The sequence below is a fragment of the Hetaerina americana genome, unplaced genomic scaffold (genome assembly GCF_022747635.1).
Source record: "Hetaerina americana unplaced genomic scaffold, ioHetAmer1.1.p SCAF_4, whole genome shotgun sequence".
NCBI classification, from domain to species: domain Eukaryota; kingdom Metazoa; phylum Arthropoda; class Insecta; order Odonata; family Calopterygidae; genus Hetaerina; species Hetaerina americana.
This window is the reverse complement of record NW_027286985.1, coordinates 88610421-88626932: the sequence shown is the minus strand read 5'-3', so window position 1 is coordinate 88626932 and position 16512 is coordinate 88610421. Positions and strand designations below refer to the sequence as shown.

The 16512-nt window shown below is 41.1% G+C and overlaps 1 protein-coding gene across 1 annotated transcript in view; it reads right to left on the bottom strand.

Moving 5' to 3' along the window:
- Nucleotides 1-430: 430 nt before the first annotated feature.
- Nucleotides 431-16512, bottom strand: part of LOC139692505 (alkaline phosphatase-like) — a 110173-nt gene continuing 94091 nt past the window's right edge. The window contains exons 6-8 of the mRNA XM_071590724.1: nucleotides 15178-15318; nucleotides 12527-12721; nucleotides 431-972 (exon numbers count right to left, since the gene is read on the bottom strand). Of these exons, the coding sequence (XP_071446825.1) occupies nucleotides 431-972; nucleotides 12527-12721; nucleotides 15178-15318 (878 nt within the window). The remainder of the gene's footprint in view (nucleotides 973-12526; nucleotides 12722-15177; nucleotides 15319-16512) is intronic.

The following is a 16512-nucleotide window of genomic DNA, read 5'->3' as shown; positions in this document are numbered from 1 at the left end:
ACTTGGTGACCTAACGAGTCAATTCCAAACATGTCATCAGATTTATCTGAACAACCCTTTCAATTGAGTGTATTTGGAGGCATTTTCTGGAAAAAGGATATAATACGTTGTGCATGGATTTGTTTTTTTATGTTGATTATTCAATAAAAGGTTATTAGAAGCCCAATGACAATAAATAAAATATTCACTTGTGGGCACTGGTGTCGTCACATCCAATATTTACCATTATAGAATCGTGAAAGTCGGATTATTTTAAGACGTTTACATGCGTTGATCATTCATGCGCAGTTTAGTATTCACATCCTGCCACTTCGTTCTAGGTATTTGGAGTGGTCCCCAGAATAAAGCGACGACGCATCGATCCATTTAACGACTCAAGATGTGGGATTCCAATTTGTCGGCAATGATTAAATGAAACAATGTCTGTCTTTTAATTGACATCTATAATATCAGGATATTTTAACAGAGACAAGTTTATAAAAATAATCACTTCCGTCGCCGGTGAGGGGCGGAGAGTTGGGAGGAGGAGGGCGAGGACCAGGAGGAGGGCGGCGGAAGGAGGCCGGGAGGGGTGAGAGGCGGCGGTAGAGGGCGGAGGCGGGGCAGGGGCCCCGGAGAGGGGCTCCGCGCAGTCCTCCGTGGGGGCCGCCAGAGGGAGCAGTAGGGAGGGAGGCCCCCGAGGCCGGCAGCGACCCCTGTGGGCCCCGAGGCACGCGGCGTACGCGATCGCGTGCGGGATGTACGTCTGGTCGACGGCGCCCCTGAACAGGGACGACCCAGGGCCCCGGGCGTACACCGGGACGTCCTCGCCTCCGTGTGTCGCCCAAAGCCGGGGAACAGCCGACTGCTGCACCGCATCCTTGGCGCCCGTGTCCACGCCGCTGAGGTTCTCTCGCCCGAACCCCGGCCCGTTGGAGTAGAGGAGCGTGGTGTACGGCGTCCCGTCCACGTCTGACACCTTGCCGTCCACACCTGATCGAGGGAACACGAGTCCAATCACGAGGCTTGAAAATTCGTTCGAATCACCAATGTACATTATAGGGCAATGCGCAAAACATTTTGTTATGCATAATTACTGTTACTGACTTGAATGCGGGAATCCTAATTGCATGCAAAGATTAATAATTTTAATTTTATTATTTATTTGACAAATACATAAATACGACCGTCATTATTGAGACAAGGTGTACTTAAAGGGGTCAAAATAACTATGCCCGACAATCATACGGAAATGCTACCAGAAACAAATTATGTGTAACCACAATTTAGTACTTGACCTGTTAATTGCGCGAGCTCTTGAAATAAGGGTATGGATTTAGGGAAATTTCATATTTCATTGGATTTAGTTTAAAATCAGGGATGGAAACGGAACCGACCCCATGATTGGTTTTGCACGGGGTCAATCAGAAGAGCGGAACCACCTCCTCTTCATCAAGGGGTCAAAGGGAGGGGTGGCATCCATGCCCGACCTCCGACCCGAACCTTCCGTATAAAGGAGCCAATGGAACCGCTTGCTTGTGGCGGCCGGTTTCCCTTGGTCTAGCTTTCAATAAGCCACAAGGAACGTGTGAACAAAGAGTATAGAGTGGAAACACCCCAACTCTCTCGGTGCAATCTTCTAGCTATTCTTCATCATCCTTCAACTCTACCAGTCTCCTCAACCTCGCTCGGGATTTTATACACTGCCTCCTAATGCTCCTTCATTTTTACTCCAGTCTAGCCTTTTATATACTATTTTCTTATACTCCTTATTTATCATTCTTATTTCTTCACCTTAACACTTCTTGAGGACATCTATTAAAGAAAAGCTCTTGCTCTGATCGCGCTATCCCTGATTCTATTCCTAGTTATAATACACTCTAAATGATACATCCCTGCAATCTCCCGGAATTATCCATGAACACCTATGTCTACTGTGGAATTTAAAAAACGAGTTAGTTATAATTAAGACAATCCTCATTAGAACCTATCTATCCCCACCTTCATTATTTCTGCTAAACCGCGGACTATTTGGAGAATGGCAACGCAAAATTATGCAGGAGGAAGTGCAAAGGCATAAATAATAAACTGAGGTGGGAAACTAATAAGGCAAAAGAAGTACGATGGAAAACGTAATGCGGGAGTATGGAATGCTTAAAAAGGGGAAGGGTGAATCTGCATTGTATGTAGAGGAAAGTGAAAGCCTCGGCAACAGTTAAGAAGGGAAAATCCATGCCGACTACACATAAAGTCATACATAACGTACACTTCCCAGAATGCTCCGAGCTTGCTATATGCTGTATTTTTTTGCAGATTATACTAAGTACTACCTTTCCTGGGCGTGAAGTCAAAGTTTTATGTCCTTTAGTTTTTACGTACTACTGCTGGTTTTACCAACTTTGAAATAGGTAACATTAACGATCCAACAGTCTTACTGCCAAATTCCTCCATTATTAGTGCAACGAATGAGTCCATAAAACTTCTTCCATTTTTCCTTAGCTTCCATTATTTAGAGCAATTTTCAATCATTATATTTGGTATAGATTGTAATTAATCGTAATAAAATGAAAGTAATTAGATTCACAGAGTATAGGTGGCCTTAAAATAAACATTAACATTGGGGCATAAACTAGAAACTAATGGGAAACTAATAACTTATTTGGGGATTCAATGAGGCCCTCCCCATGGACTACAAACTTGAGGTGGTGAAAGGTCTTGAGTGCTCTAATGACCTCTTAGTGTGCTGGCGGAAGCAATGATAATTGCTCCTGGTAGCGTCACCCGTGCCAGATAGGTCGAGGAGTAGGAGCGACAGACGAAAGGCTGTCCACGCAGCGGGTGTTCCTCAATGAGGCGGCTACAAAAGCGTCCGAAAAGGTTCAATAAATTCCCTGGCAGGTCGCGCCGTGTTTGCTTCTGAAAAGTAGTCTGCAGTTGTGGAACCCGGCGTGTTGACGCCTTTGACATGTGCAGTTCTGCATGAATAATTTTCCACACTCTGCTGTAGCTAAAATTATTCTCAATCACGATCATTTAAAAGGCTGCTCTTCAGCCCAATAGGATAAAGTTCTCCGCTTTCTTCACTGTGGCAGTATCATCTGTGATTGATGGTCTTCCACTCCTCGGATCGTTTGTGAGGGACATAAAGCCAGTTTGATAATTCCTTTTCAACCTCACAACTGTGTCATATGACGGGCTATCATTTCCATAAACAACCATCATATTATGGCGGAGTTTCCGAGCACTGTAACCTTTCAAATGATGGAACTCATTCTCAATGCGAGCCTCTATCTTGTCCATTCTGCGATTTACTCAAATCTACGGCTTCCTGGAGCAAAATAAATCAACATTTAGAGCTGTAATTTACAGCGTTACGTTACGTTACAGCGTTACATACTTTACGATACCCCCTCATAGATCTGAGTACGAGTCGTGGAAACTACGGGACTCGGCCCGTTGAACCGTGCTTCGTCCCCGGCAGCCGGCCATCATTTCATGAAATCCTTGCAAAGCGAAAGCGATAGTAATGGCCCAGAAAACACGGCAAAGAAGTGCACTAAGAAAAATTGACACTTGGAATGTTAGGACGAAGTTGAGAGCAGTAACATTATAAAATATATAGCGGTCGATAGAAAAAGGTCCCATACTCCTGCAGGTGCCAGAGGGAAGGTACTAGGTGAATGACTCAGTGAATAAATTACATCCACGGCTTACTTCCTTAGAATTTAGGAAGGTGCATAATGAAAATATTCATTGCAATTATGAGGGAGAAATTTCACTAATTAACATGTCAATAAATAGTAAGTTCCATCCAAAATAAGGGAAAAAAGCCGTGCGTTAGTGAGGAAAATAGGGCGATGAGTTAAATTCCCCACCTGGTTACAGTGATACTTGGGATCCTTCAAAAAAAGAATGGATGGTTTGGAAAATCATTAATTAGAACAGGGTTGGTGAACGTTTTGGCGATTTAGAGCGAAATTTTATGAAATGAGAGTATACTCTTGACTCGTGTGCCTACCCGTTTATTGAGATAGAAGTATCAAGTGCTTACAGGTGGCATAGGATGTCTGATTTTAATACAATAACGAATCTCTACCAGTAATTTAATATTTACATTCTGTTCGGGGTAGATTAAAATGATATTATAATAAATTATAATTTCAATGAAACAACAAAAGAAAAAATGTGTGACAGAATTAAATTATAACAACAAACATAAGATGTCAAATGCGCAGAGAATCTATAAAAATTAAATGATCCTTTTCCAATGTTCATGTGATTTCCGTTTTTGTACAGATGGAGACAAATGAATGATAACAAGTTTATACTTAATCATTTTTAACGTTACATAAGCTGCAATTCAGTCATCAGTTTAATCACTCCTAAAATCGGACTTAAATAGGTCCCTTAACAGAAAATAGTGATTCCTATGAGTATAAGTAGAAGAAAATATCAAGAGTTTCACTGCTGCCACATTTTTCAGACCATGACCATTTTCTAGTTACGAATCTCCTGTTTTCACAACTTTATTTACTGCATTGTTCAGCGTTGATCCAGATAACCTTTCTCTTTCAATAATTTCTAATTTATGTTTCAAATCGATCAATGTTTACCTCAAAATACACTTACTCTGTAAGTCACCCAACTGCGTTTCAAAATCATTCAAATTAGCCCATTGGAAAATATCCAAACCTTAGTTTATTTATTTTTAATTTTTTGACATAACTAACACATTTTCAATTTTTTCCCGGATAACCTGAACTGAGTAAACCTTAAAAGAGAACTGTTATCGGGTCGAATCACTAACCGATAAGATTTGCATCTAGAATCTGTAAACATCTGGTATTTGATCTCCAAGATTAGTAAGGTACTTCTAGATATTCGGAAAACATTTAAACTTGCCAATGTTGATATCAACCTTAAATACTCTTAATTTAACTTCAAAATCTCTTATGAGATCAAAAATAACATTAACCGTTTTAATTTGAAAATTTTGTATTGAAATCATTTAAGTGTTGGGAAATATCTGTAAAAAAATATTAATCGGAAAGTCCATGAGGCGTCATTCAATTCCTGAAGTGGGAATTTCTCATCTACCATAAACGTACGAATTTCTAAAAAAATCAACAAATCTGAACGCAACCACTACCAAGCCAGTAAAAGTTGTTGACCTTGAGAAATCATTTGTATACTGAATTCGCTTCACTCAGTAGATTTTGGCATGTCTTTTTTTCAACGGAGGTGCTAAAATAAAATTAACCACTTTGGCTACATTTTTTACAATATTTTCGACTACTTTAAGTCTGGATTTTGCCCACAAAGTTTTGTATTGTGGAAATGTGACGAAATTCCAGAACTGGATGGGCTAAATTTTTCGTAAACTAAGGTACAAAACCTGCTTTCTTAACAATCATACTTGGTGCACCATCTGCTGTCACAAATATCACTTTTTAAAATTCTAAATTTTGTCAACATTACTTTGATGAGGCTGGTGTGAAGCCAGAGTAGTATTGAGGTCACTGTTGAAGAGGAAAATTGAGTGTAACCAGTATATATATGATTTATTTGTGGATTTTGAGCATGCCATGCAAAATAGAAAAACGTTGGTAGAGTTTAATGAGTCTAAGTGAAGGGACAAGCGACTTATTCGTAACCTGTATCAGAATGATTAGGCATGCGGAAGACAGATGGATGACTGAAGAAATATAACGTAAGAAAACTTCGTAATTTGTGCATGCATGAATGCAGCAATTTCAGAGAGTAAAAATCATTTACCTTGACCGGGATTTGAACCCGTATCCCTCGATGTCAGGCCGAGTGCTTTAGCCAGTTAAGCTATCGAGGCGTCCTCTTAAACGTTGAAATTTTTGAAAAATTGTTGCAAAAATTCTGAAAAATTGTTTCAATTACTCAGTTAATTGGCATTCCATTTTTAATGTACACTTATTACTAATCGGTCAGCTCTATCTTATTTATCCTTAATCATACGATTCGTTATTTTTTCTGTAATTTATGGGTAGCGCCTGTATTCCTTGTGGTAAAGAAAGAGTTCGCGTTTAAATTAAAATCGAGTTTCTCACTATACTGGGACCAGGTACCCACTATCGCCCCCGCCGTTTTCCTCACCAATGGCAGCATTTGACCCTTCACTGAGGAAGCGCACTTGGACCCGAAGTGATATCTCTGGTTTGGGAGATAACCATGCACAGTGAGCGGGGTTTCTCTTATTTTTAAAAAGCTTTCGACAAAGTATCCCACTGTAAACTACTCATAGGCGAAGCGATTTTCCATCGATTTCCTCTGCAAAATTAGGTTTTAGGCTTTAACTGATGCGATTTTTTTGAAATAATAAAAAAATAATAAATTGTTTTATTGACAGAGAATTAGGGTTTCCATAATATTATAATCCTATGAGTTTTATTTTGAACGACCTAATTTCCTTTGAGAGTATTCAACGTTAATTGCAATTCTTAATTGTATTACTCAAATTGAAATTATTGAGTCAATATTTAATGTAGTCTCCACCATTTGCAAAGAGATGAATTGGTAATGTACATCAGAGTTAATTACCAGAAGGTAGAAGAAATTAATCAAAAAAGTTGAATCACCAGTGCGAAAATCATGTTGAGTTTCAGCACGACCCGATCCAAGGTCCGGATTCTCCATTAGACGGCAGCAAAGCGCGTAGGAGGGAGGTGGTTCTTTGCTCTGCGCGTTAATGTGGACTGTGGCTCGGGCGAGCTAGTATTCCCACGGGCGCAACTGCTGTTTGCCTTAGAGCTGAGTTACTCTCGAAGACTTTCCTTGCTGTTGAGATTTACTGCCCCGAAATGCGAAATGGCCTCCCTATGCCCTCGATGTTGTCTTAAGTGGCGTGCAAATCCGAGAAGCCCCGGAATAGCAACTGCTGCCGCCACCGCCGCCTCCCCCTGCTGCCGAGAAACCCTCTCTCCGGGCAACTGTAAATGCTCTGCTTGGTTCGTTGATCTCTCGCCCAATGGCGCCACCGATTTCTACGATCGCTTTCTCAGTCCCAGCATGAGAGTCTCAAGAAGTAATTTCGAAGTTCAATTTCCTTTTCCTTCAAACGTCGTGCCGCTTGTGTCAATTTCGCTTCTCTCTTTAAAATTTAATTTCATGAACCAAGTAATGATGATAATCACAACTGAATATTAGGAAATGAGAATGTATGACAATGGGAAGAGAAGAACGCTGTTTGTGTAGGTACTCGACGTTTCTGCTGAAGAAATCTGCGCCGTATTACTGAATCAGAAGTAGTAATTGTGGTACGGAAAAGGAGCAGAATTTGGTATAAAGTTTATTTAAGATTTATAACTGAGTGACGTAACGAAGTCTCATCTACTCTTTTAAACTTGGAGAATTTGTATTCTTTGCTCAAAATTAAAAACATTTAAATGAGCGCCAAAATTTAAAAATACATGACAAGATAACATTGGACGTAGTTTCCTTAAGATTATACCCCGCACCTGTACTTAAAGCTTCTTATTTCATATTTTTTGAAAGACATCGCCAAAACTTTGGAAAAAAACGACTGACATATGGTTAAAATACTACAACTCAATGACGTTAAATGACTTCTCTATTCCTCTCGCGGCTGGGTAATCTCGTGCTTGCCGCTAAGCAAGAAAGCTCCTAATTTGGGTAAAAAGGGAATTAGACGGAATAAACTAGGCCCAATTATAAAATACCTAATGTAACAATTACGAGAGCACTGAGGAGATACTTCGGTCAGCATAAGCCATACAAAAAAAATAAATAAGAAGAAAACAAAAAAAACTATAACGAATGAAAGGGGGACTCTTGTTCTTGCTTTCTCTTCTCCCAGAGATAAGGAACGGTGTGTGTGATTTTATTCCCAAGGAGAGAGAAGAGGTGATAGCCTGGCTTACATGGCGCCAAGGTCCTTGGCGAAGGAGGGAGCATGATTTGTCGCTGGGCTCTGGACAACAGTTTTGGAAGTAAGCAGCTAGTGTGGGGCAGCGTCTCAGAGGCCTGCTTGCAATAGGGTTGCGGTGCTGCTAAAATAATGGGGGGGAGGCGCCTCCCTCAGGAGCGGGAGGAGGCTAAATCACCGACAAGGAGTATGCATGCACGTAGTGATTAGTTAGGCAACTCCTGACTCTGAGGTAAAAGTGAGCGTATGCAGTCGAGGCTCCATAGGCAGGCACAAAACAGCGTGCGAAATGAAAAAGCGAAATTGTGCTCAGTTAAACTTGAAGGTTGCGAGGTGAACAAGCACTTTGTTTGGGAAAAACAAAGAGAGATGAAAACTGATACGTAACAAATGTCGATAAAGCAACTCTGTGTGCATAAAAAACGGGGTCGACGGATAGGATCAAAGGGAGTAAAATGGAATAGGATATCAGAGGAAAAGGTAGACAAAATTCAGACGAATCGATCGAACCGGAAAGCGACAAAGAACGGAATCATAGGACTATGAGTTTGATTTCGTACGAGCCAAAGGACGAGCCCAGGGTCGTAAACGAAAGGATTGGGAGGAGGGTAAATGAGGTCAGTGTTTTTAAATGACAGTTTTGGGCGTAGCATGGTGGAAATCCTTCATGATAAAAGAACACACTTTGCTTTTTCACATAAAATTTTTTTATTGCGACCTAGGGTTCGTTGCAGTGTAGCATAACGTGACGCCAAACGTACAGGACGTCCTTTGACCTCAAATAATGACATAAATCTTGCAAGAGTGCAGATTTTGTTGGACAGTGATCACAGATTAAGTGTTCGAATGGTTCCTGATGAACTTATTATCCCTTAAAGTGATATGCGTCGTCTTGTGACCGAAAGAATGGCCATTAGAAAGGTGTGTGCGAAGTTGGTGCCGCGAGTGCTCTCGGACGAACAAAAGGAAATTCGCACGCCGATCTACCAAGAGTTTCTCGACCCTGCCTCAGCCACCCTACAGCCTTGACATTGCCCCACCAGACTTCTTCCTCTTCCCCCGCCTCAAATACGTGCTAAAAGGACGTAACCACGGCTCGGTGGAAGCATTACAACATGCAGTAATGAAGGAGGATATCGGGCGCCACCTTCAGTAGTCGTACGAGGCGTGGAAAATCCGCTGACAGCGATGTCTGGTTCCACAAGGGTGTTGTTACTTCGAAGACTTTTCCGCAACAGGCATGCGATATCAACCTTGAGCTTTGATTAAATGTTAGCCACAAATAAATTTGAAATTAGAAAAGGACAAAGAGCTAATGTTAACTACAGCTACAACATGTAAGTGTACAGTTTCTAAAGGTAAAATACTTCTCTACCATGTCAGATGTGTTTCAAGAAACAAAAAAAACAATAAAATAAGGGCTGGATAAAACATTGATAACATTCAAGGCTACTTAGAATGATATTTTCACCCTATGGCGCGGTTGCTTATGCATCTAGTCATTCCTATTCTTAATCATTCGAGATAAAAATGCCCACTTAAATCTACTTATTCTACACATAATTTCTCTAATTTTATTGACGTGAATTCTCCTACGCCTGAAGCTACTCAATTAGTTCTACCGCAGTGTGATGGGGCTAATAAACCATTTACAGCATCAGTGCTAAAGAGACCTGCTTCCAAGTTTTGCTTGAGATTTGATTTGTAATTGAATTTTCGCTCCTTGAGGGAGCCCCAACCTAACTTCTCCAATAGTATCCATACGCCATTGTGTTGATCATGACAATGCTTTATTAGCCTAGGTCTTCTACGACTCACGGGATTTAAATCGGCAATCAAATTGACGCCGTGAGAATTGATTCCAAAAGATAAAAGACAGCAATAGAGGGTCGTCGAAATTGCAAGAGCAATCTTAATCAAACATTAATCGTGGAACTCGATAATTAAAAAGAATGCAGCATAGTTATTTGTGCAGCTACTGGGTATCATTACTCGTTGAATGCTAGGCTTATCGGTCATCATTGCTGCTGACCCATGTGATTCACTGATTTCCAGTAATCCATATTTAAAATCCCATCAAAGCTGTGAAGGACTTAAACACTAATTATTCAAATCCATATCTCCGGAGTGACCACTAATTTATTGATCGGCAGACGAGTGACTCACCAACCACACTAACCATCCTACGTAAAAAAGAAAGTTGACATTCACGGAGCGGAGAACCTCAAGACAAGGGTTTCAAAACCTCAAAGGCCTTCTTCCTGAGACATGGCTGTCCTCTCTCCCTCCTCAATCGCCGAATCATCCCTTATCCTTCCTTCCTGTGCACGCCGTTGAATCTCTACACATTCTCCGTTCCCAGAATGTATCACTTAAATTCATTACTCACTTATTTATTATTAGTTATCACTCACTTATGACCAAATCACTTAAAGCTGAGAATCTGATTATTTGTCTTAAAGATAACTCTCGCTCAAGAAAGAAATGTTCCTCGCGTCGATGATTTAATTTAACAAAGAATTAAAAGGGAGAAAAATTAAAAAAAAGATGAAAAGGGAAATCGTTGGCGAAACTATTGAGGCGAGATTAATAACGCTTCCGAATCCTTCGGGATAGTCCCCACTCCTCAAACATTGTTTCTTAATCCCTCACTCCTATCTCTTGCAGGTGACCGGACAACCTTCCCGACCGTCCGCGTCGCCACCGTCCCCACACATTGCTCCCCCCCGAGAATACGCAGTAGTCGTATTCGCTGAAGAATGTTCACAGCTTAAAATTTATTTGACACGAGTGCAATAAAGAAGGCGACTGATATTTCTGTGATGTTTTGTCAGTTGCGCTTTTTTAAATTGGCGGAAGATGAACTAATATCTCAATGACATAAATGAACATTTTTCATTCTCAATTTTTTCAGATCTTTATCGTGAAAACCGGAATTCCTCTCTCCATTCATGCGAATTGGCGAGAGAACCGCGAAAGATAAACCGAAGGCACGGATCCGAATGGACTTCACCGAATCGGCAGTTATCAATTCAAATTCTTGAGTACCTGAAAAAATTCCCCTTGAAAGGTGTTGCGGTGGTAATGTGTGCGAGTGTGCGTTTTACTTTTCAATCGGTGGCTCAGAAACTTGGTGCTGTGGCCGGAGAATTAGTGTATAGCAGAAGAATGTTAAATGTGGATGTGAAGGTGAATGGCAAGCATATAGTGGATAGAAATTAAAAAAGTTCTGGGCAGGGGAAGAGGGGCCGTCGTCGGGAGATATTGGAAGTAGACTGGACAAATGAATACGTGTGAAAATGAGAGGAGGCAATGCGATGCTGAAAGTATGTGATAGGGAGGGGCTCTGAGGTAGTGTGAGCAAAAGAAAAGGGATTTTGGATGTGATTAAGGGTGGCATGAAGAATAGGAGCTGAAGAGTGACCGTAATATACACGCACCATGGGATTGAAGAACATTTTTGCGTCATGTTTATCAGGACTTTGGAGTACAGTAGTGTTTGTTGCTCAGGTCCATCAAAAACCTGACGTAAACCCGATAGACTGCTGCTAATCATTAAAAAATTAATAATAATGCCATTGGACAGGTCAGCTCTGGGTGCCATTGGCTCCTGGAACATGTAAATAGGAAAGGTTGATACTTCACTCGACTAGAGGTTCTTTGATCCAAAATGTCAAGTACACGCTCGCCACCATTTTCATTTTATTCGATTGGTTTTTCATCCTGATTATTTAAATAAATCCTTTGTTAGTGAAATTGAATAACACGGAAATAACAACTGTGGAATGCTTACATTAAATTGGCAAACGCGCACCATTGGGGTGTGAGATGGGTGGGACACCCAGAGGGGAATGTTTTCACCTTCTGTCCGGCGAGCCCAGGTTCATACCTCTGGTCGGCTTCTGAATGAAGTCGGTGCATTTGCTAGACACCAGGATTCTTAGCGATAAAACTCAAGCGGGCCGGGGATAGGTTGTGGCCCTCCGACGAATATGTAACTTTCACATCCCGTACATACTTCACTCGACTAGAGGTTCTTTGATCCAAAATGTCAAGTACACGCTCGCCACCATTTTCATTTTATTCGATTGGTTTTTCATCCTGATTATTTAAATAAATCCTTTGTTAGTGAAATTGAATAACACGGAAATAACAACTGTGGAATGCTTACATTAAATTGGCAAACGCGTACCATTGGGGTGTGAGATGGGTGGGACACCCAGAGGGGAATGTTTTCACCTTCTGTCCGGCGAGCCCAGGTTCATACCTCTGGTCGGCTTCTGAATGAAGTCGGTGCATTTGCTAGACACCAGGATTCTTAGCGATAAAACTCAAGCGGGCCGGGGATAGGTTGCGGCCCTCCTACGAATATGTAACTTTCACATCCCGTAAGGCTAAATCTTAACTGTTGTGTGCCGCTTTTGAAAATCCAGTGTTTACTTACTCCCTCTGCAGACATATCTGAATCTCTCTCGGCCGCAGTTGGATTAATACAATGGCTGGTAATTGTGATGGTTAAAATGAAACGAATACGAATTTCCTGGTTTGACCCTTGTTCCATGATCACTCTGGGGCCTCGCTCGATACGATCGGGGGGAGAGAAGGGAGGAGGGGGGTAGTGGTCTACCCTACCCAGGATGGGGTTGCCCCTCTTCGCGGCCGTTCCTCCGAGGGTGAGCACGTGCGAGTGGTCAGCAGTGAGCACAATTAGCGTCCTCTCGGGGTCGAGGAGGGGCAAGGCGGCTTCCAGTGCCGCCTCCAGCGCCAGGGTCTCCTGGAGAGCTCGATAGGCATTGTTGTAGTGGTGGGCATGGTCTATCCTCCCCCCTGGAAGAAACAAAAAAAAGCCCGGAAAAAACGTCGGCCGACGCTCTCTCACCGATGCTGCGCGGGCGGCGATGCTTTTATTATAATTATTAATATAACATAGTACCCTACCGCTGACTAATTTTGAGACATGTACAATAGCTATTGATGAGGCCTGTATGACTTACATTCTTGTGCTGTTACATAGATAATTTAGTGTCCTGGAAGCTGCTTCTAGGGTGTGTGGCAGGGGGTGAACACACACCAGACTAATTTTAATCCGAACATAACCCTACCACGGTCGGACAATATTATTCTCATCCCTTATTTTTCGTGGGAAAAAATGACTCTTAAATATATCTGTTGTACGTTTAATATCTCTAATTTAATTGACATGATTTCGCCTAAAAGAGCACGATGGGGGAAATAATAAATTTTCAACATCACTGCTAAAGAGATTTCCTTCCAATTTATGCAATCTGTTATTTAACCCTCTCCCCGCGAGTGATTCCCAACCTAGCTGCTCTAATATTTTGGATACGCTACAAAGTTTATCATAACAACGTTTTACAAAATCTAGCTCCCCGACGATTTTGAAGTGAGTGTGCGGGTGGAAAGGGGAAACGAGGTGCCTCCGCACCTCGGCGTGCACTTGAGAAGCGTTTCCGTCCACTCGTAGCGGTCTCGGGGAATTTCAGCCTCGCTGCTTGTTAGCACTTTTTTGGCTCAGCGGTCCTTTCCACCAACTAACCCACTTAATTTAAGTTCCCTTGAAAACCAGAACATGCTAAACGATCGGGAAGGAAATGAGTTTGCATCATTGTGCGCCTGATCAAAGAGATAAAGCCATGGATAAAAATAATGTGAGTTTGTTGTTTTACTCATGGATTCCAAGAATGGTTGTTATTATAGAATACTGAAATGCAATTATTATAAGTTCATTGCAACATAAAATATTCTAGAGTATTATATATTAGCCAGTATCAGCGCATCTTTTCGCCTCTCTCATGGCTGATCTACTCCACCTTTATTCGTGATGCTCTACGTACGGGCACAGAGGAGCGAATAGTATATCACTCAGCATTTGATGATTCCGTGGTACGAGGGTCATCCGGAAAGTAGTACCCGTTCGTGAAATAAAGACACAAAAGTAAATATTAACAAACATAAAAAATTTTATTTGAAAGAGGATACTTTAAACTACTTCTCAACATAATCTCCAAGCAAATTAAGGCATTTGTCATAACGTGTGACAAGTTTCTGTATTCCTGCTGCATAGTCCTTCGCCGCCAGCTCATTGAGATACGCGAGGGACCCATCTTGCACAAATTTTTGCATAATGCAGATGGTGTTTAACAATTTCATGAACAATTGTTCGAGAAACATTGGGAAAATGCTCACAGATGTCATCAATTGTGACGCGCCGATCGTTCCTCACGAATTCGTCAACTGAGCTCACCAGTTGGTCTGTAATGACAGACGGTCTCTCCGAACGCTCATCGTCGTGTGTGTTCCCCCTCCCCATGTTGAAGTTGCGACACCACCGCCGAACAGACGACTCGTCCATTACATTGTCTCCATACACCTCCTTTAATTGGCGATGAATATCACATGGGCGAACGTTTCTTGCATTGAGGAATTTAATCACTGCCCTCACTTCACAACTGGCGGCGTTCTCAATTTTTTTAAACATTGTAAACAATCACAGAAACAACACAGGCAATGCTAGCGTCACGCAACTTGGCTCAGAGAAGGCAGACAAGCCACTGAAGCTATCTGACCTCGTCCAGCGGCTACTCGCGTCGTCAGCACTTCATGCGGCACGAACGGGTACTACTTTCCGGATAACCCTCGTAGATTCAAATTCACGAATACAGGCTAGAAATTCGCACATTTTATTTTTTTCTAATGTTCTGAATGAGAATTAGGAATATGCCTTGGTACAATCTCAGCTTAAGTTACAGTTTCATGACACACAATAGATTTGATGGTAACATCGTTGCCGATGATTATCCCGAGATGAATTTTAATTACTTAACAATCAAGGTGTCGCCGCGGTTCATTATTCATTAATACACTGCAGTAAAATATCCCTGCGATCAAATCATGATTCGTATCATTTTATATAATGAGGATATTTTTGTATCCTTTTTAATGTTTTAATTTATTTTAGTACTATGCAAGCCACCGCTAGGGTATGTGGCAAGGGAGAAATAAAAAAAATATATTTCAGGCGTTTGCATTTTAATGGATGAAAAAAATTAATTCCAGAGGAGAGGTTAAGGAATGGTCGTTTACGTGAACTCCTAGTCAGTATATTTCCTGAATTAAAATCAAAGAGAGCTTAAAAACTCCCCTCTCTTCTCCCTATTCAGCTGTGTCGCTCTGATTTCAGTAAACCATCTCTCGCAGAGACAAATTTATGGCGTCACCTTTACATCCCTTTCGTCCCTCGTCCGCGTTCCAACTTTCCTTACCTTCGACGAAGAGGAAAAAGCCGTGGGGGTTTTTCTGCAGGATTTGAATGGCCTTTTTGGTCATCTCTGCCAAGGAGGGGTCACCTTCCGCGCTCTTATCACGGTCCGCCTCGAAATCCATGTGGGAGTAGGCAAAGAGCCCTGCAAATAAGATTCGCCAGGAAACATTCTCGGAAACACACTTTCTACGCTCAAAATGGAGCATGCTCTTATTTACATTTGACATGAGATGGTGTCCAATGTTGAGGACATTCTTTGGACGATTGTGTTGACATAATTTTGAATTAGTTGCAGTTTAATTGCGTACAAACACCTTTGTTGATTTGGTTAATTTAATACATTTAATAATCCTTACTCTGAAATAAATTCAAAATGATTCAAATGAAATTTAAATATATTATTTATTAATTATTAATATATTAATATTTGAGGATTGTACCTTTAAGATAAACTTGATTTTATGAACTCACAATCAATGACGGAAATGTTGGTTTTTTCAGTTGCATGAGACAATAAATAAATCAAAACTATTGACTTCGACACTACTCTGATTGTGTGACTCGCTGGCTCCTCCATCATAAACTTGTGGGGCTCATTGCACTTAATTAGAGGTAGTACCAGATTCTTTACGGATGATAATTTTTGATGCAAAATGTTAATATTATAAGTTAAAATAAATATCATTAAAGAATACATGTTAAACAATTTTCCATCTTTGGGCATCCCCAATGATACCAAGAGATTATTTGTTTGGTAGATTAGGGAAATAAATAGAAGAACGTAAACACAGAATTAGGCTGAAAGTAATATAAAGAAATGAATAATAAGCAAAGAAAATAAACTAATTGGGTGAAAAAACGATGGAAAAAGCAGTGCGAGGATATGGAAAGTTTACGGAAAAAGGGTGAGAAGAGTGCTTTGCCAAGAAAGAGAAAGCTCTTACAGGAGTTCAAACGGGAAAATCCGTGCTAATTATCAAGAAATACCACAGAAAATCTATATCCTGGGCCGGAAAACATTCGTAAGAGATAATATGAATGCATAGACGGGTTTTATGGAAAGATACTAGTCCAGCAAGTTTAGACATAAAGAAAATGTCGCGGATAGAGATAGCTTTGGGTAAGGCATACGATAATGAAAAGGTAGGGAAGGCATTAAGGAAAATTATGACAGAGATGTTACTGTGTTTAGGGATTAAGTCCAATAAATAGTTAATGACAAGATCAATTTGAAGCATGTCGTATACATTTCGGACTCCTAGTCGTTGGGGCTGCAAAAAGTGTAAGCCGGATGTTTTTGAGATGTGGTTGTGGAGCATAGAGTGAAAGAAAGTGA